Source organism: Bombina bombina, chromosome 5 (genome assembly GCF_027579735.1).
Source record: "Bombina bombina isolate aBomBom1 chromosome 5, aBomBom1.pri, whole genome shotgun sequence".
Lineage (NCBI taxonomy): Eukaryota > Metazoa > Chordata > Amphibia > Anura > Bombinatoridae > Bombina > Bombina bombina.
Genome location: NC_069503.1, coordinates 1,012,880,452 through 1,012,902,287, shown reverse-complemented (window position 1 = coordinate 1,012,902,287; position 21,836 = coordinate 1,012,880,452). Strand labels below are relative to the sequence as shown.

The 21,836-nt window shown below is 41.6% G+C and overlaps 1 protein-coding gene across 1 annotated transcript in view; it reads left to right on the top strand.

Annotated features, from left to right (window-relative positions):
• Window positions 1-21,836, top strand: part of UBR5 (ubiquitin protein ligase E3 component n-recognin 5) — an 877,374-nt gene that overhangs the window by 585,016 nt on the left and 270,522 nt on the right. Inside the window, exons 23-24 of the mRNA XM_053715922.1 lie at window positions 10,125-10,216; window positions 10,309-10,455. Coding sequence (XP_053571897.1) covers window positions 10,125-10,216; window positions 10,309-10,455 — 239 coding nt within the window. The remainder of the gene's footprint in view (window positions 1-10,124; window positions 10,217-10,308; window positions 10,456-21,836) is intronic.

Below are 21,836 nucleotides of genomic sequence, written 5' to 3'. Positions count from 1 at the left end.
TAGCAAAGCATACCACTATCCCTGTCGAGGACAGTTGTGCTTTTTCAGATCCAATGGATAAAAAATTAGGTTACCTTAAGAAAATGTTTATTCAACAAGGTTTTATCCTGTCACTGCTGCTGCGGCGTTCTGGTTTGAGTCTCTGGTTTGAGTCTCTGGAAGAGGCCTTTCAGACAGCTACTCCATTGACTGAAATACTTAACAAGCTTAGAACACTTAAGCTAGCTAATTCTTTTGTTTCTGATGCCATTGTTCATTTGACTAAACTAACGGCTAAGAATTCTGGATTCGCCATCCAGGCGCGTAGGGCACTATGGCTTAAATCTTGGTCAGCTGACGTGACTTCAAAGTCTAAATTACTTAACATTCCCTTCAAGGGGCAGACCCTATTCGGGCCTGGTTTGAAGGAAATTATTGCTGACATTACTGGAGGTAAGGGTCATACCCTTCCTCAGGACAGGGCCAAATCAAGGGCCAAACAGTCTAATTTTCGTGCCTTTCGAAACTTCAAGGCAGGTGCAGCATCAACTTCCTCTGCTACAAAACAAGAGGGAACTTTTGCGCAATCCAAGCCGGCCTGGAAATCTAACCAGGCCTGGAGCAAAGGCAAGCAGGCCAGAAAGTCTGCTGCTGCCTCTAAGACAGCATGAAGGAACGGCCTCCTATCCGGCAACGGATCTAGTAGGGGCAGACTTTCTCTCTTCGCCCAGGCGTGGGCAAGAGATGTTCAGTATCCCTGGGCGTTGTAGATCATATCTCAGGGTTATCTTCTGGACTTCAAAGCTTCCCCCCCCCACAAGGGAGATTTCACCTTTTGAGATTATCTGTAAACCAGATAAAGAAAGAGGCATTCTTACGCTGTGTGCAAGACCTCCTAATAATGGGAGTGATCCATCCAGTTCCACAGATGGAACAAGGACAGGGATTTTATTCAAATCTGTTTGTGGTTCCCAAAAAAGAGGGAACCTTCAGTCCAATTTTGGATCTAAAGATCTTAAACAAATTCCTCAGAGTTCCATCGTTCAAAATGGAAACTATTCGGACAATCCTACCTATGATCCAGGAGGGTCAGTACATGACCACAGTGGATTTGAAGGATGCTTACCTTCACATACCGATTCACAAAGATCATCATCGGTTCCTAAGGTTTGCCTTTCTAGACAGGCATTACCAGTTTGTGGCTCTTCCCTTCGGGTTAGCTACAGCCCCAAGAATTTTTACAAAGGTTCTGGGGACTCTTCTGGCGGTCCTAAGACCACGGGGCTTAGCAGTGGCCCCTTATCTAGACGACATTCTGATACAGGCGTCAAACTTCCAAATTGCCAAATCTCATACGGACATAGTGTTGGCATTTCTGAGGTCGCACGGGTGGAAAGTGAACGAGGGAAAGAGTTCTCTATCACCCCTCTCAAGGGTTTCCTTCCTAGGAACTCTGATAGATTCTGTAGAAATGAAAATTTACCTGACGGAGTCCAGGTTATCAAAGCTTCTAAATTCCTGCCGTGTTCTTCACTACATTCCGCGCCCTTCGTGGCTCAGTGCATGGAAGTGATCGGCTTAATGGTAGCGGCGATGGACATAGTGCCATTTGCGCGCCTACATCTCAGACCGCTGCAATTATGCATGCTCAGTCAGTGGAATGGGGATTACACAGATTTGTCCCCTCTGCTAAATCTGGATCAAGAGACCAGATTCTCTTCTCTGGTGGCTATCTTGGGTCCATCTGTCCAAAGGTATGACCTTTTGCAGGCCAGATTGGACAATTGTAACAACAGATGCCAGCCTTCTAGGTTGGGGTGCAGTCTGGAATTCCCTGAAGGCTCAGGGATCGTGAACTCCTCCCAATAAATATTCTTTAGTTAAGAGCAATATTCAATGCTCTTCTGGCTTGGCCTCAGTTAGCAACCCTAAGGTTCATCAGATTTCAGTCGGACAACATCACGACTGTGGCTTACATCAACCATCAAGGGGGGACCAGGAGCTCCCTAGCGATGTTAGAAGTCTCCAAGATAATTCGCTGGGCAGAGACTCACTCTTGCCATCTATCAGCGATCCATATCCCAGGTGTAGAGAACTGGGAGGCGGATTTTCTAAGTCGTCAGACTTTTCATCCGGGGGAGTGGGAACTCCATCCGGAGGTGTTTGCTCAATTGGTTCATCGTTTGGGCACACCAGAATTGGATCTCATGGCGTCTCGCCAGAACGCCAAGCTTCCTTGTTACGGATCCAGGTCCAGGGACCTAGAAGCAACGCTGATAGATGCTCTAGCAGCACCGTGGTTCTTCAACCTGGCTTATGTGTTTCCACCGTTTCCTCTGCTCCCTCGACTGATTGCCAAAATCAAACAGGAGAGAGCATCGGTGATCTTGATTGCGCCTGCGTGGCCACGCAGGACCTGGTATGCAGACCTGGTGGACATGTCATCCTTTCCACCTTGGCCTCTGCCTCTGAGACAAGACCTTCTACTACAAGGTCCTTTCAATCATCCAAATCTAATTTCTCTGAGACTGACTGCCTGGAGATTGAACGCTTGATTTTATCAAGGCGTGTCTTCTCCGAGTCAGTCATTGATACCTTAATACAGGCACGAAAGCCTGTAACCAGGAAAATCTACCATAAGATATGGCGCAAATATCTTCATTGGTGTGAATCCAAGAATTACTCATGGAGTAAGGTTAGGATTCCTAGGATATTGTCCTTTCTCCAAGAGGGGTTGGATAAAGGATTATCAGCTAGTTCTTTAAAGGGACAGATTTCTGCTCTGTCTATCCTTTTGCACAAGCGTCTGGGAGAGGTTCCAGACGTCCAGGCATTTTGTCAGGCTTTGGTTAGAATTAAGCCTGTGTTTAAACCTGTTGCTCCTCCATGGAGCTTAAACTTGGTTCTTAAGGTTCTTCAAGGAGTTCTGTTTGAACCCCTTCATTCCATTGATATCAAACTTTTATCTTGGAAAGTTCTGTTTTTGATGGCTATTTCCTCGGCTCGTAGAGTCTCTGAGTTATCAGCTTTACAATGTGATTCTCCTTATCTGATTTTCCATACAGATAAAGTAGTTCTGCGTACAAAACCTGGGTTTTTACCTAAGGTAGTTTCCAACAAGAATATCAATCAAGAGATTGTTGTTCCATCATTGTGTCCTAATCCTTCTTCAAAGAAGGAACGTCTTTTACATAATTTGGACGTAGTCCGTGCTTTAAAGTTTTACTTACAAGCGACTAAAGATTTTCGTCAAACATCTTCCCTGTTTGTTGTTTACTCTGGACAGAGGAGAGGTCAAAAGTCTTCGGCAACCTCTCTTTCTTTTTGGCTTCGGAGCGTAATACGCTTAGCCTATGAGACTGCTGGACAGCAGCTCCTTAAAAGAATTACAGCTCATTCTACTAGAGCTGTGGCTTCCACCTGGGCCTTTAAAAATAAGGCTTCTGTTGAACAGATTTGCAAAGCGGCGACTTGGTCTTCGCTTCATACCTTTTCAAAATTTTACAAATTTGATTTCTTTCATGTAATTAACAAGAGTCCATGAGCTAGTGACGTATGGGATATACATTCCTACCAGGAGGGGCAAAGTTTCCCAAACCTTAAAATGCCTATAAATACACCCCTCACCACACCCACAAATCAGTTTTACAAACTTTGCCTCCAAGGGAGGTGGTGAAGTAAGTTTGTGCTAGATTCTACGTTGATATGCGCTCCGCAGCAAGTTGGAGCCCGGTTTTCCTCTCAGCGTGCAGTGAATGTCAGAGGGATGTGAGGAGAGTATTGCCTATTGAATGCAGTGATCTCCTTCTACGGGGTCTATTTCATAAGGTTCTCTGTTATCGGTCGTAGAGATTCATCTCTTACCTCCCTTTTCAGATCGACGATATACTCTTATATTTACCATTTCCTCTACTGATTCTCGTTTCAGTACTGGTTTGGCTTTCTACAAACATGTAGATGAGTGTCCTGGGGTAAGTAAGTCTTATTTTCTGTGACACTCTAAGCTATGGTTGGGCACTTTATTTATAAAGTTCTAAATATATGTATTCAAACATTTATTTGCCTTGACTCAGAATGTTCAACTTTCCTTATTTCCAGACAGTCAGTTTCATATTTGGGATTATGCTTTAAATTATCATATTTTTTCTTACCTCAAAAATTTGACTTTTTTCCCTGTGGGCTGTTAGGCTCGCGGGGGCTGAAAATGCTTCATTTTATTGTGTCATTCTTGGCGCGGACTTTTTTGGCGCAAAAATTCTTTTCCGTTTCCGGCGTCATACGTGTCGCCGGAAGTTGCGTCATTTTTGACGTTATTTTGCGCCAAAAATGTCGGCGTTCCGGATGTGGCGTCATTTTTGGCGCCAAAAGCATTTAGGCGCCAAATAATGTGGGCGTCTTATTTGGCGCCAAAAAATATGGGCGTCGCTTTTGTCTCCACATTATTTCAGTCTCATTTTTCATTTGCTTCTGGTTGCTAGAAGCTTGATGTTTGGCATTTTTTTCCCATTCCTGAAACTGTCTTATAAGGAATTTGATCTATTTTGCTTTATATGTTGTTTTTTCTCTTACATATTGCAAGATGTCTCACGTTGCATCTGAGCCAGAAGATACTACAGGAAAACCACTGCCTGCTGGATCTACCAAAGCTAAGTGTATCTGCTGTAAACTTTTGGTAGCTATTCCTCCAGCTGTTGTTTGTAATAATTGTCATGACAAACTTGTTAAAGCAGATAATATTTCCTTTAGTGATGTACCATTGCCTGTTGCAGTTCCCTCAACATCTAAGGTGCAGAATGTTCCTGATAACATAAGAGATTTTGTTTCTGAATCCATAAAGAAGGCTTTGTCTGTTATTTCTCCTTCTAGTAAACGTAAAAAGTCTTTTAAATCTTCTCTCTCTACAGATGAATTTTTAAATGAACACCATCATTCTGATTCTTTGGACTCTTCTGGTTCAGAGGATTCTGTCTCAGAGATTGATGCTGATAAATCTTCATATTTATTTAAGATGGAATTTATTCGCTCTTTACTTAAAGAAGTACTAATTGCTTTAGAAATAGAGGATTCTAGTCCTCTTGATACTAATTCTATACGTTTGGATAAGGTTTTTAAAGCTCCTGCGGTTATTCCAGAAGTCTTTCCTGTTCCTAATGCTATTTCTGCAGTAATTGCTAAGGAATGGGATAAATTGGGTAATTCATTTACTCCTTCTAAACGTTTTAAGCAATTATATCCTGTTCCGCCTGACAGGTTAGAATTTTGGGACAAAATCCCTAAAGTTGATGGGGCTATTTCTACCCTTGCTAAACGTACTACCATTCCTACGTCAGATGGTACCTCGTTTAAAGATCCTTTAGATAGAAAAATTGAATCTTTTCTAAGAAAAGCTTATCTATGTTCAGGTAATCTTCTTAGACCTGCTATATCATTGGCTGATGTTGCTGCAGCTTCAACTTTTTGGTTGGAAACTCTAGCGCAACAAGTAACAAATCGTGATTCTCATGATATTATTATTCTTCTCCAGCATGCTAATAATTTCATCTGTGATGCCATTTTTGATATTATTAGAGTTGATGTTAGATTTATGTCTCTGGCTATCTTAGCCAGAAGAGCTTTATGGCTTAAGACTTGGAATGCTGATATGGCTTCTAAATCAACTCTACTTTCCATTTCTTTCCAGGGAAACAAATTATTTGGTTCTCAGTTGGATTCTATTATTTCAACTGTTACTGGTGGGAAAGGAACTTTTTTACCACAGGATAAAAAGTCTAAAGGTAAAAACAGGGCTAACAATCGTTTTCGTTCCTTTCGTTTCAACAAAGAACAAAAGCCTGATCCTTCGTCCTCAGGAGCAGTTTCAGTTTGGAAACCATCTCCAGTCTGGAATAAATCCAAGCCTGCTAGAAAGGCAAAGCCTGCTTCTAAGTTCACATGAAGGTACGGCCCTCATTCCAGTTCAGCTGGTAGGGGGCAGGTTACGTTTTTTCAAAGAAATTTGGATCAATTCTGTTCACAATCTTTGGATTCAGAACATTGTTTCAGAAGGGTACAGAATTGGTTTCAAGATGAGACCTCCTGCAAAGAGATTTTTTCTTTCCCATGTCCCAGTAAATCCAGTGAAAGCTCAAGCATTTCTGAATTGTGTTTCAGATCTAGAGTTGGCTGGAGTAATTATGCCAGTTCCAGTTCCGGAACAGGGGATGGGGTTTTATTCAAATCTCTTCATTGTACCAAAGAAGGAGAATTCCTTCAGACCAGTTCTGGATCTAAAATTATTGAATCGTTATGTAAGGATACCAACGTTCAAGATGGTAACTGTAAGGACTATATTGCCTTTTGTTCAGCAAGGGAATTATATGTCCACAATAGATTTACAGGATGCATATCTGCATATTCCAATTCATCCAGATCATTATCAGTTCCTGAGATTCTCTTTTCTAGACAAGCATTACCAATTTGTGGCTCTACCGTTTGGCCTTGCTACAGCTCCAAGAATTTTCACAAAGATTCTCGGTGCCCTTCTGTCTGTAATCAGAGAACAGGGTATTGTGGTATTTCCTTATTTGGACGATATCTTGGTACTTGCTCCGTCTTTACATTTAGCAGAGTCTCATACGAATCGACTTGTGTTGTTTCTTCAAGATCATGGTTGGAGGATCAATTTACCAAAAAGTTCTTTGATTCCTCAAACAAGGGTAACCTTTCTGGGTTTCCAGATAGATTCAGTGTCCATGACTTTGTCTTTAACAGACAAGAGACGTCTAAAATTGATTACAGCCTGTCGAAACCTTCAGTCTCAATCATTCCCTTCGGTAGCCTTATGCATGGAAATTCTAGGTCTTATGACTGCTGCATCGGACGCGATCCCCTTTGCTCGTTTTCACATGCGACCTCTTCAGCTCTGTATGCTGAACCAATGGTGCAGGGATTACACGAAGATATATCAATTAATATCTTTAAAACCGATTGTTCGGCACTCTAACGTGGTGGACAGATCACCATCGTTTAATTCAGGGGGCTTCTTTTGTTCTTCCGACCTGGACTGTAATTTCAACAGATGCAAGTCTCACAGGTTGGGGAGCTGTGTGGGGATCTCTGACGGCACAAGGAGTTTGGGAATCTCAGGAGGTGAGATTACCGATCAATATCTTGGAACTCCGTGCAGTTTTCAGAGCTCTTCAGTTTTGGCCTCTTCTGAAGAGAGAATCGTTCATTTGTTTTCAGACAGACAATGTCACAACTGTGGCATACATCAATCATCAAGGAGGGACTCACAGTCCTCTGGCTATGAAAGAAGTATCTCGAATTTTGGTTTGGGCGGAATCCAGCTCCTGTCTAATCTCTGCGGTTCATATCCCAGGTGTAGACAATTGGGAAGCGGATTATCTCAGTCGCCAAACGTTGCATCCGGGCGAATGGTCTCTTCACCCAGAGGTATTTCTTCAGATTGTTCAATTGTGGGGGCTTCCAGAGATAGATCTGATGGCCTCTCATCTAAACAAGAAACTTCCCAGGTATCTGTCCAGATCCCGGGATCCTCAGGCGGAGGCAGTGGATGCATTATCACTTCCTTGGAAGTATCATCCTGCCTATATCTTTCCGCCTCTAGTTCTTCTTCCAAGAGTAATCTCCAAGATTCTGAGGGAATGCTCGTTTGTTCTGCTAATAGCTCCGGCATGGCCTCACAGGTTTTGGTATGCGGATCTTGTCCGGATGGCATCTTGCCAGCCATGGACTCTTCCGTTAAGACCAGACCTTCTGTCACAAGGTCCTTTTTTCCATCCGGATCTGAAATCCTTAAATTTAAAGGTATGGAGATTGAACGCTTGATTCTTGGTCATAGAGGTTTCTCTGACTCCGTGATTAATACTATGTTACAGGCTCGTAAATCTGTATCTCGAGAGATATATTATAGAGTCTGGAAGACTTATATTTCTTGGTGTCTTTCTCATCATTTTTCTTGGCATTCTTTTAGAATACCGAGAATTTTACAGTTTCTTCAGGATGGTTTAGATAAGGGTTTGTCCGCAAGTTCTTTGAAAGGACAAATCTCCGCTCTTTCTGTTCTTTTTCACAGAAAGATTGCTATTCTTCCTGATATTCATTGTTTTGTACAAGCTTTGGTTCGTATAAAACCTGTCATTAAGTCAATTTCTCCTCCTTGGAGTTTGAATTTGGTTCTGGGAGCTCTTCAAGCTCCTCCGTTTGAACCTATGCATTCATTGGACATTAAATTACTTTCTTGGAAAGTTTTGTTCCTTTTGGCCATCTCTTCTGCTAGAAGAGTTTCTGAATTATCTGCTCTTTCGTGTGAGTCTCCTTTTCTGATTTTTCATCAGGATAAGGCGGTGTTGCGAACTTCTTTTGAATTTTTACCTAAAGTTGTGAATTCCAACAACATTAGTAGAGAAATTGTGGTTCCTTCATTATGTCCTAATCCTAAGAATTCTAAGGAGAAATCATTGCATTCTTTGGATGTTGTTAGAGCTTTGAAATATTATGTTGAAGCTACGAAATCTTTCCGTAAGACTTCTTGTCTATTTGTTATCTTTTCCGGTTCTAGGAAAGGCCAGAAAGCTTCTGCCATTTCTTTGGCATCTTGGTTGAAATCTTTAATTCATCTTGCCTATGTTGAGTCGGGTAAAATTCCGCCTCAAAGAATTACAGCTCATTCTACTAGGTCAGTATCTACTTCCTGGGCGTTTAGGAATGAAGCTTCGGTTGACCAGATCTGCAAAGCAGCAACTTGGTCCTCTTTGCATACTTTTACTAAATTCTACCATTTTGATGTATTTTCTTCTTCTGAAGCAGTTTTTGGTAGAAAAGTTCTTCAGGCAGCGGTTTCAGTTTGAATCTTCTGCTTATGTTTTTTGTTAAACTTTATTTTGGGTGTGGATTATTTTCAGCAGGAATTGGCTGTCTTTATTTTATCCCTCCCTCTCTAGTGACTCTTGTGTGGAAAGATCCACATCTTGGGTAGTCATTATCCCATACGTCACTAGCTCATGGACTCTTGTTAATTACATGAAAGAAAACATAATTTATGTAAGAACTTACCTGATAAATTCATTTCTTTCATATTAACAAGAGTCCATGAGGCCCACCCTTTTTTGTGGTGGTTATGATTTTTTTTGTATAAAGCACAATTATTCCAATTCCTTATTTTATATGCTTCGCACTTTTTTTCTTATCACCCCACTTCTTGGCTATTCGTTAAACTGATTTGTGGGTGTGGTGAGGGGTGTATTTATAGGCATTTTAAGGTTTGGGAAACTTTGCCCCTCCTGGTAGGAATGTATATCCCATACGTCACTAGCTCATGGACTCTTGTTAATATGAAAGAAATGAATTTATCAGGTAAGTTCTTACATAAATTATGTTACTTTTGCTTCTTCGGAGGCTATTTTGGTTCTACAGGCAGTGGTCCCTTCCGTTTCAGTACCTGCCTTGTCCCTCCCTTCATCCGTGTACTTTAGCTTTGGTATTGGTATCCCACAAGTAATGGATGATCCGTGGACTGGATACACCTAACAAGAGAAAACATAATTTATGCTTACCTGATAAATTTATTTCTCTTGTGGTGTATCCAGTCCACGGCCCGCCCTGTCCTTTTAAATCAGGTCTAAATTTTAAACTACAGTCACCACTGCACCCTATGGTTTCTCCTTTCTCGGCTAGTTTCGGTCGAATGACTGGATATGGCAGTTAGGGGAGGAGCTATATAGCAGCTCTGCTGTGGGTGATCCTCTTGCAACTTCCTGTTGGGAAGGAGAATATCCCACAAGTAATGGATGATCCGTGGACTGGATACACCACAAGAGAAATAAATTTATCAGGTAAGCATAAATGATGTTTTTATTAAACAGTTTTTGTTTGCTTGTTTTTTTTTAATATAAATACATTGGATGCTATTCAATTTGCTGCGACACTCTTGTTTGTTTAATAATCAATAAAACAGACTTGCTCAAAATATTGTACAACAGAGGGCACTATCTAGGTCACCTCTAACATTTTTAGCCTCTACTTGACGATACATAATCTAATTATGTATTGCTAAAGAGTTTTTGTGATCCAATGGATAGAAAATAAAACTTTACCTATTACCTGCTCTATAGTAATGTACAATTACCCTTCTCTCTTCTCAGGACATATTTGAATGTAGGACCTGTGGTCTTTTGGAATCTCTCTGCTGCTGTACAGAGTGTGCCAGGGTCTGCCACAAAGGCCATGACTGCAAGTAAGTGTAATAGAACCCAATTTTGTTCTGCATTGTATACATTATAAACTAATTTACTTTAACAATTCTGTAAATCCCTGTATTTCATTTAGGTTAAAGCGGACATCACCTACTGCATACTGTGACTGCTGGGAGAAATGCAAATGCAAAACATTAATTGCAGGTCAAAAGTCTGCTCGTCTAGATCTACTGTATCGTCTGTTGACCATAACAAATCTGGTTACAATGCCAAACAGCAGGTAAATTGCACTAATATGTATAACCTTTACATAGCTGATGATGTTGAAATAAAGAAACTAAGGAATTGTGTATTTACTAATTAATCATCCTAGATTGTTCATTTACTCTAGAAACAGGTAACGTAGTTAAGGCCATACTTAGTGTATAAAACCCCTTACTCATGATGACGTGTTGCTTTTTTTAACGTGAACTTTTTGTACAATAAAGGAGAATTAGGAAAGCGTAGAAACAGGAAATGGGTTCAGTTGCATTCTTAATTTTTCTCCTTCAAGTTGGTGATAACTCAGATTTACAGCATTCTTCATGTATTGCCACTCTAAACATGACAAAGCTAATTTTTTTCATAAGATGGGGAGAGTTCATGAGCCATCACATGGGATTAAAGTCCAGTCCTACAGGAGGAGGCAAAACACCCCACACAACAGAGCTTTAATCCCTCCCACTTTCCCATGATTCCTTAGTCATTTTTTTTGCCTCCAGCAAGAAGGATGGTGAAACTTGTAGAGTCTGGGGTTCTCAGAAAGTGTAGGGAGTTTGGTCTCCTTGGGATGCAAGGTTTCTGATCACTTCTTAGCGTTTCTGAGCTTTCAGTTGGACAATGTCAGAGTAGTGGCTTTACATCAATCACCAAGGTGGTATTCAAAGTAGAGAGAGCCCATATTCTGACTTGGGCAGACTGGCATAGTTGCATGATTTCAGCTATTCACATTCTGGGTGTGGACAATTGGAAGTGGACTTCCTAAGTTGTCAGTACCTTCACTCTGGTGAATGGTCTTCAAATCTAGATGTATATTGTGAATTGTTTGGAGAAAGCCAGACAGAACTTATGGCTTACCCCAGTATTGTGCGAGGTCTTGAGATCCACAAGCAACTCCGAGATGCACTGATTTAAAGCTTTCCCTCCTTTTGTTTTTCTTTGGAGGATAATAAAACGGGAAAGAGCCTCAGTGATTTTTTTTTTTTTTTGTTACTTGCATGGCCTTTCAGGACATAGTACGCACATCTGGTACAATTGTGCTCAAGCCAGCCTTGGCTTCTTCCTCTCAGGAAGGACCTTCTCTCTCAAAGGCCCCTTCTTCCATCAAGATCTCAAATCTCTCAATTTGACGGCATGGAGATTGAAGGTATGAGTTTGTCTGAGGATTTTTTCAAATCATAAAACACTTTTTTTTTTATTATTCAGGCCAGTAAGCCTGTTGCTAGACAAATTTAGCACAGTCTGGAAAGTTTTCCTTTCCTTGTTTAAGTTTAAGAATTATCTTTGGAACTCTATCATATTTTTTTATTTTTATGATTTTGAGAAGGGTATATCTGCCAGTTCAATTAAAGGCCACATTTCAGTTTTTTTCAGTCTTGTATCACAAGAAGAATTCAAGACTTTCTGATATTCAAGCCTTTGTTTGATTTGCTCAGGATAAGACCAGTTTTCAGGCTCAGCCATTTAAACCTATGCATAGTTTGGACAGCTGTTGTCTTGAAAGGTTCTCTTTCTCTTGGCCATTTCCTCACCAGAAGAGCAACAGTGATCTTGTGATTCTCCTTACCTTATTTTCCTTCTATTTGCAGTGAGAGTCCATGAGAACTTTCATAACCAATAGGAAATATTGAACCTGACCACCAGGAGGAGGCAGACACACCCAAACAAAAAAATAAATCCCTCCCACTTCCCCTACCCAGTAAGTAGCTCTTTGCCTCGTGTCATGGATGTAGGAAAAGAGAGGTGTTCTGTAGAAGAAATTAAGTTTTTAACATGGATTTGGCTTTCGTTGGAAGCTGGGGATGATATAGCTACTGTATATAAATCTCAATAGCGTATTAGCATATTTTAATATTGGTCGACACTGGGACTCCCACTCCTCTTTCCAGTTTCTTAACCTAATCCCGTCTGGTAACGCGGGGTAACTCGCACTAAATTACAGACTTATTGTACCCTCTCTCATGGCAACTTGTCTAATAGAGAGGAAAAAGGTTGTGGCGCCGTGTTTCTATTAGGTGCACTGCGCACATCTATGTCCCCTAGTGAGCAATAGGCAGTGGACCGGAACCCTGTAACCAGCCAGACTTCAGTCAGTTTATGCGGCTGAGGCGGGAGCACTTCACGCTTGCTATTATACAGGACATATACAGTCCTAGTGTATGGGCTCCATAAAACCATGACATTTAATAAACAATAGTGTTCAGCACTTAGGCAAAATCAGGGTGTGTAAGCTGTCTGGTTCTACAACAAAACCCCAAATTACTGCAAGAAAAAAAAAAGGTTGCAGCAGCACCACGAATGTATGGAAAAAAAGTATTAAGCCAAATACAAAACTATACAATGTTTTGGACCCATGTCATTAATCATGTATCTTTATTTGAAAAAGTAGGAATGTAGGCTTAGAGGCTGACCCATTTTTGGTTCAGAACCCTGGGTAGCCCTTACTTGATTGGTGGTTAGATTTAGCCACCAATCGGCAAGCGCAACCCAGGTGCTAAACAAAAAATGGTCCGACTCCTAAACTTGCATTCCTTTTCAAATAAAGATACCAAAAGAGCGAAAAAAATGAATAGGAGTAAATTAGAAAGATACTTAAAATTGCATGCTTTATCTGAATCATAAAAGGAAAAAAATTGTTTTGTATCCCTTTTAAGAGGGTTCTATCTACCCTGGGGGTTCTTGCGGGAAATCCGCCAGAGGAGGATCAAGTTCAGAGACTTGAATAGGTGTTTAGACCTAGGGCTCCTGAGGTATTTCCTGTACCCCCTATTATAGCAGAGATCATCTCCTGGATATAGGAGAGAATGGGGGTTCCCTTTACCCATTCGGCTTCTTTCAAAAGATTGTTTCCTGTTCCCGCTTCTCACATGAAGATATGGAATAGTGTTCCTAATGTTGATGGCACCATATCCACGTTGGCTAAGCGCACTACCATTCCGCTTGAGGATAGCACTTCCTTTAAGGATCCTGTAGATAGAAAGTTTGAGGGATACTTAAGAAGGGTGTTCCTGCAGTCGGGCTCCCATTTTCAACCAGTGGTTGGAAAAGCCGCAGTGATGAAGGGCCGCCGATTTCTGGTGCAAATTTTTAGCGATCTGATTACTGTCAAAACTCCTTTAGAGGAGATCCAGGAACATATACAATCCCTAAGGTTGGCAAATGCCTTCATCAGGGACGCCATTTTCCAAATTATCCGCATCAATGCCAAAAACTCTAGCTTTGCAGTTATGGCCTGGAGGGCCTTGTGGCTCAAGTCGTGGTCGGAGGATACTGATTCTAAGTCAAGGCTACTATCCTTGTCTTTTTAAGGGCAAGTGCCTGTTCGTTCCGGGTCTGGACTCTATTATTGCTACAGTTACAGGTGGGAAGAGCGCTTTCCTACCGCAGGACAAGAAGTCTAAAGGTCATATGGTGGGACATTTTCGTTGTTTTTGCCTAAACAGAAACAAGAGAAAAGTGGAATAGCCTAATATGGATTCCCCCAGGGGGCTGCCTTGAAGCCCACTCAAGGGTGTAACAAGAACAAGCAGCGCAAAATTGCTTGCCAGGACAATAAGTCAACATGATTGGATCGGCCCTGACCTAGGACCAAGACATGTGTGGGGCAGACTATTTCTGTTTCAGAGGGACTGGGCTCAGTCCGTCCAGGACCCTTGGGTACTGGACATATTTTGTCAAGGTTACAGAATAAGCTTTCAATCCCGTCCCCCAAGGGACCACTTCCTTCTCTCAAGGTTTTTTTGGGAAACCCAGTAAAGAGAATGACACTACTCCACTGTGTGGATAACCTCATGGCTATGGACTTGGTGGTTCTAGTTCCCCTATCAGAGAGGGGAAAATGGTACTACTCAAAACTTGTGGTCCCAAAGAAAGAGAGGGTATGTTTTGCCCCATTCTGTACCTGAAGGGTTCCCACCTTCGAGATGGAAACGATAAGATCCATCCTTCCCCTCGTCCAAGAGGGTCAGTTCATGACTACAATAGATCTGAAGGATGCATATTTTCACATTCCGATCCACAGAGATCACTTCAGTTTCCTGCGGTTCGTCTTCTTAGATAAGCACTACCAATTTTTGCGCTCCTATTTGGACTGGTACCACCCTAATGCAAAATGTTTAGTGGCGGCAGTAATTGGCACCTCTGTACCTCATGTATCTCTCTTCACTTTTCTTTATCCTCGGTAAGAACTACTAAGAGGGTAGGGGAAGTGGGAGGTATATTTGCTTTGTTTGGGGTGTCTTTGCTTCCTCCTGGTGGCCAGGTAGAGTATTTCTCATAGGTCAAGATTGTTCTCAGACTATCACTGCCAAGAAGGAAATAAATTTATCAGGTTAGCTTACATTTTTTTTTTAATAAGGATACGAACAAATCGCCCTCTTCCTCCTAAAGGTGTTAAAAACATCAATTAGGAAAGTAATCCAATCTGTCAAGCACTAAAAAAAAAAAAAAAAAAAAACTAATTTTCTTCTTCCTTGTTTATCCATTTCTCAGGTTCCCTTCAAGGGACAGAAAGCTACTGCAATCACCTTAATAGCATGACTTAATGTGTCGGTTTGCGTAGCTTACTTGGTTGCGAGAAAATCTCCTGAATGAATGCCACATCTTGGGTTTTTAGAAATGGAGCTTTCATTGAACAGATGTGCAAGGCACCTACTTGGTCATATTTTCAGACCTTTACCTAGTTCTACCATTTTGACATGTTTGCCTCTTCTGAGGCTACTTTTGGTAGTAAGGTTCTGCAGGCCACAATGCCTGTCTAGTACCTCAACCTGCCTTAAAGGGACAGTCAAGTCCAAAATAAACTTTCATGATTCAAATAGGGCATGTAATTTTAAACAACTTTCCAATTTACTTTTATCACCAATTTAGCTTTGTTCTCTTGGTATTCTTAGTTGAAAGCTAAACCTAGGAGGTTCATATGCTAATTTCTTAGACCTTGAAGGCCGCGTCTAATCTGAATGCGTTTTGACAGTGTTTTACCACTAGAGGACATTGGTTAATGTTTCACATAGATAACATTGAACTAACGCACGTGAATTTACCGAGGAGTGAGCACTGATTGGCTAAAATGCAAGTCTGTCAAATGAACTGATATAAGTGGGCAGTCTGCAGAGGCTTAGATACAAGGTAATTACAGAGGTAAAATTTGTATTATAACTGTTTGTTATGAAAATCTGGGGAATGGATAATAAAGGGATTATCTATCTTTCTAAACAACAAAAATCTGGTGTTGACTGTCCCTTTAACGGTTTGTTTTTTCTTCCCTATTTCATGGTGATCTTGTGGACTTCACAGCTTGGGTATAGGATCCCACATGTGATGGCTTGTGGATTCTCACTATCTTATGAAAGAAAACAAAATTTATGCTTACCTGATGGATTAATTTCTTTCATTATGGTGACAGTCCACGAGACTCACCCTTGCTTTGTTTTTGTTTTTGTTTTTTTCCATAACAGTTGGTGACAGTACCTCGGCCTCTATGGGGGGTTGTGTTGCCCATCCCTACTTGGCTATCACTTTTTTGTGCTCTTGCCTATTGTTTTTACTATTCTGTTTATGGATAGTTTATTCTTAGAGCTCTTGGTTGTAAGAGGAAACTGTTTTTATGAAAATGTTTCATCCCGAGGGATATCTTTTGTACCGACGACTTTAGTTGTCAGTTTTTCTGGAGACTTCCTAGTGGAGGTCTCTGTCTCGGTTCGAGGGGATGGTTACCTCGATTATTCTCTTGAAAGAATTAAGGCCTTGGAGATGATGATTCTTTTATCTGTGATTTCGCAGATTTCGTACCCCAAAGCTAGGGCTTCAGGTTTTTCTGTTCAGACCTTGTACATTGTCATATATGACTTCTTAATCTAAAATCTTTCCTTCTGCTTGAGAGAAAGATTGAACTTGGTTCCGCTATTCGACGGTTTACCGTTTGATGAGAAAGCAAATCTATGAGACAAGTTTCTTTCTATTAGTCCTTTAGTCCAGTTAATGTCCAGGGTCAGATACTATCCAAGGGTTTTTGAAAGCGGTTTTCACTCCTGGATTAGGTCCAAGCAAACCATAGGCCCTCAGAAACTAAATTGGCATGTGGGGCCAGTCCCAGGTCCTATATAGGATTGCGTTGGGGACAGTATCGCTCTTTCATTCGCTTGGTTCAGGGACGTGCCGGATCATGGGTCTTTTGAGGTCATAGCTAGGTTTCAAACCTCGGCCTCTAAGGGCAGTTCCTCCTTTTGATTCTGTTTTCAGACAGAGAGAGGAATGCCTTCCCAGACGGGTTTTGTTCTCCTTGAGTCATTATCCTGGTGTCTATCCGGAGTGAGCTTTGAAATTTCATTCAAACACTTCTCTTCCTGGTCCCATAGAGGTCCTAAAGTTTTTCATGCCTCCTCGTTCCTGAGGGAGACTAAAGGTTTTCATACCATTTTCTCTTCCTCCTCAGGGAACATTCCGGTTCCTAGGAGTGGGTTTTCTGGACCAGCATTTTCAAAAAAGTATATTGCTCCTCCGTCTCGGAGCCTTTTAGGAATCAAGGGATTCTTGGCAGTGCCAGAATCCTGATCTAGCGGTAGATGATTCTGATCAATTTCCATCGTCTTGTCTGATTAAAGAACACCAAGGATTTTGTCTTACTCGATCCTGAGAGTTGGAAGAAATCTAGACCAGAGTTCTCTGGTGTTGAGCACCAGGGTGGAATTCCTGGATGCTATTTTAGTCTGCATAGACATGAGGATGTTTCCTCCGTTTTGGAAAGTTAGGAGTTAGCTTCATCAGGTCCTGTCCTGTTCAGGCCATCACTGGGTCTGCTTTTTGGTGGTAAGGATAGTCATGTGGCCCTTCTTGAACCTCGTTCCTTTTGCCAAGTCTCATCTCAGCAGAGGCTCTGTGTATGCTGAGGAAGTGGAGTGGCGCTATTTTCAAATCTGTCTTAACAGAATTTTCTGTACTGCTAGTTGAGGGAATCACTCTCTAGTGTCTTTGTCCAGATCTTTTGTCCTGAGGGGTATTTTTCTTAATTCATCCGGGGCGATTTTTACTTTGGTCAGAAAACCCGTCGGGAATGGAGGGAAAGGGCATGTGATCCATGGTTTTAGGATTTCCCTCCTTATTACTTGTGGATCTTCAGGCATTTGTGTCTTTGCTCTGATTGTTTTGATTACTGGGTTAGTCCCGGTTTATAGATCAAGTCTGTTTCCCTCTCGGTGATTTGGAACTCCGTCTGAGAGGGAACGAGAGGCTCCCTAGCGATGAGGGTAGTATCTTGTGTTTGGTAGTGAGCGCAGGCCCACTACTTCTCGCTATCAGCGATCCACACTCCGGGGGTGGTTATCCGGTTTGGATGTTCTTTAGAGACATTCCTTTTATCTGGTGAAAAGCTATTCATCCAAGGGGTTCGTATATATTTTTGCTCTGGAAGGGGATGCCGGACGAAAATCTTAGGACGTCCCATTTCAATACCTAGTTACCCTCAGAGAATTGTTGTTTGGGATCCTCAAGCGGAGTTAATGGATGCATTAGAGGTGCTTTTGAGGTTCTATGCGAGATTTCCTGTTTCTGCCTTATCACTCCTTGCTCGAGTGGTGGCTCAAACCTGGCAGGAGCAGATATCGATGTTTCTGCTTGCTCCGTCTCAACCGCGAGGATCGTGGTTCGCGGTTTTTTAGTGGGGACGTCGTTTTCCCCTCTGAGGGTTACCTTGTTGCAGGGATCTGCTGACATAGGGCCCTTTTAGCTTCTTTAGATCTTAATTCACTGAGGCAGGCTGCGTTGAGATTACGCTTGGTGTTAGCCAGGAGAGGGTTTTGGAGAGATTAGAGTTCTCTCCTTCAAGCGCATAGATAGGCTGGTTCCTAGTCATATATCTTACGTTGTAGGGGACCTCCTTCTGTGAAGTGTGGTTCGCTCTGGCACTCTATCAAGTTGGCCAGGATTCTTTCCCCCATCGGGAATGGTCTGGCAAAGGGCCTCTTGGTTAGTTTCCTTGTGGTGACAGTTTTGGCCCTGTCTGTTACTATACAGGGGCTCGCTGAGCTTCCGGATGTACAGTTTTGGTTAAGGCTCTGACTATGGTCAGGTCGAGGTGTTGATCTGATGTTCCCCCTTGGAGCTTAGATCCTGTTATTGCATTTTTTGCATCGGGCTACTTTTGAGCTTATGCATGAGGTTGATATTGGTTATTATATTGGAAGATCCCCTCCGTCTGTTGCTTCTGCGTGCAGAAGTCTCTTGGATTGCGTTCTTGCAATGTGACCTTTCATTATCTGGTGTTGCTTGATAATAGTGCTGTTCAACCCTAGTGGGGATTTTCTCCTCAGGTCGTGTCATTTTGCAACTTCTATTGAGAGATTGTGGTTCCTTTATCAGGTCCTATTCTTTCTTGAAGGACAGTTTTCCACATAATATGGATTCGTACTTTGAGTTCTATCTTCAGGCTACTTAGGAAGGGACAGATTTTTCTGTTATCTAGGGAAGCAAAAGGGTCTGTAAGCATCTTCGATTTTTCTTATCGGTGAGTGGAGGAGTTTCGTCCGCTTGACATATGAGACAGCGGGACACAAGTCTCCTCAGAGGATTATTGCTCATCTAGAGCAGTGTCATCATTTTGGGCTCTTAAGATGGGTCCTCTATGGATCAGCCTTGTAGGGCGGCTACCCGGGCCTCTTTACATTATTTTTCCTAAATTGTCTAACGAAATTATTTGCTTCTGTGGAAGCAGCCTTTGGGAGGAAGGGTTTGCAGGCTGTGGTGCCCTCAGATAAAAGGGGGCTGCCTCTTATTTTTGCCCTGTCATTGGCATTAAGTGTCTCCTGGAGCTTGGGTATAATTTCTCACAAGTAATAGATGCATCTGTGGACTCTCCCTGTATTAACTCTTTGAGTGCTTAGCACTTTCCCACCTGGGTGCTAAGCTGATTTTTTTACTGATCCCCAAGACTTAGGTGATTACCTTTCCAACGGTTGGTCTTGGGGGTCTGTAGCTGCTTAGATGCCTGAGTTACAGGCTTCTAAGCAGCATGCCCCCTTTCCCTATTCTTGTCATTGTCTATTTTAAATAGTTGTGCGGTGACGTCATCACGTCATTGTGCGTGATGTCGCTGCGCAAAACGTTAGTGCTGAAAGGGTTAAGAAGGAAAACATAAATTATGCTTACCCGATAATTTCCTTTCCTTCTGTACAGGGAGAGTCCACAGATCCCACCTTTGTTCTCCGATGGACGGCCCTAAATTTAATATTGTTCTTCTGGCACCTTTTTCACTCTGATATTTCTCCTACTGTTCCTTCTTCCCTCGGCAGAATGACTGGGGGATGAAGGAAGTGGGGGAGGTATTTGAGCCTTTGGCTGGGGTGTCTTTGCCGCCTCCTGGTGGCCAGGTTCAGTATTTCCCACAAGTAAGGAATGCAGCTGTGGACTCTCCCTGTACAGAAGGAAAGGAAATTATCTGCTAAGCATAATTTGTTTTTCTCCTATCTCTTGGCCATATGTATCACTATAGAATCATGGGAAAGTGGAAGGAAATAATGCTGTAGAGTGTTTTGCCTCCTCCTCTACTTTAAAACCACATGTGATGGCTCGTAGACTCTCGCCATCATGAAAGAAATTAATCAGGTAAGCATGTGTTTTTTCTTTTTCCTACCTGGCAGTAATGTTTGCATTTACAGTAGACAATGTAGTCTTTGGCTGCAGCATGTCTTACTCTATTGAGAGGAACTGGTGCTGTGTGCTGCATTGTGACTTGGTTTGCTTGACATCGTTTTTTTTAATTTTAAAAAGTATCATATAACTGCATTAAAATTTTATTTTTTTTGTTTTCTTTCATGTAATTAGCAAGAGTCCATGAGCTAGTGACGTATGGGATATACATTCCTACCAGGAGGGGCAAAGTTTCCCAAACCTCAAAATGCCTATAAATACACCCCTCACCACACCCACAATTCAGTTTTACAAACTTTGCCTCCTATGGAGGTGGTGAAGTAAGTTTGTGCTAGATTCTACGTTGATATGCGCTCCGCAGCAAGTTGGAGCCCGGTTTTCCTCTCAGCGTGCAGTGAATGTCAGAGGGATGTGAGGAGAGTATTGCCTATTTGAATGCAGTGATCTCCTTCTACGGGGTCTATTTCATAGGTTCTCTGTTATCGGTCGTAGAGATTCATCTCTTACCTCCCTTTTCAGATCGACGATATACTCTTATTTTTATACCATTGCCTCTGCTGATTTTCGTTTCAGTACTGGTTTGGCTTTCTACAAACATGTAGATGAGTGTCCTGGGGTAAGTAAATCTTATTTTCTGTGACACTCTAAGCTATGGTTGGGCACTTTATTTATAAAGTTCTAAATATATGTATTCAAACATTTATTTGCCTTGACTCAGGATGTTCAACATTCCTTATTTTCAGACAGTCAGTTTCATATTTGGGATAATGCATTTGAATCAATTTTTTTCTTACCTTAAAATTTGACTCTTTTTTTCCCTGTGGGCTGTTAGGCTCGCGGGGGCTGAAAATGCTTCATTTTATTGCGTCATTCTTGGCGCGGACTTTTTTGGCGCAAAAAATCTTTTCTGTTTCCGGCGTCATACGTGTCGCCGGAAGTTGCGTCATTTTTTTTACGTCCTTTTGCGCCAAAAATGTCGGCGTTCCGGATGTGGCGTCATTTTTGGCGCCAAAAAGCATTTAGGCGCCAAAAAATATGGGCGTCGCTTTTGTCTCCACATTATTTCAGTCTCTTTTTTTCTTTGCTTCTGGTTACTAGAAGCTTGTTTATTGGCATTTTTTCCCATTCCTGAAACTGTCATTTAAGGAATTTGATCAATTTTGCTTTATATGTTGTTTTTTCTCTTTCATATTGCAAGATGTCTCACGTTGCATCTGAGTCAGAAGATACTTCAGGAAAATCGCTGTCTAGTGCTGGAACTACCAAAGCTAAGTGTATCTGCTGTAAACTTTTGGTAGCTATTCCTCCGGCTGTTTGTATTAATTGTCATGACAAACTTGTTAAAGCAGATATTTCCTTTAGTAATGTACCATTGCCTGTTGCAGTTCCTTCAACATCTAAGGTGCAGAATGTTCCTGATAACATAAGAGATTTTGTTTCTGAATCCATCAAGAAGGCTATGTCTGTTATTTCTCCTCCTAGGAAACATAAAAAATCTTTTAAAACTGAATTTTTAAATGAACATCATCATTCTGATTCTGATGACTCTTCTGGTTCAGAGGATTCTGTCTCAGAGATTGATGCTGATAAATCTTCATATTTATTTAAAATGGAATTTATTCGTTCTTTACTTCAAGAAGTACTAATTGCTTTAGAAATAGAGGATTCTGGTCCTCTTGATACTAATTCTAAACGTTTAGATAAGGTATTTAAATCTCCTGTGGTTATTCCAGAAGTTTTTCCTGTTCCTAATGCTATTCT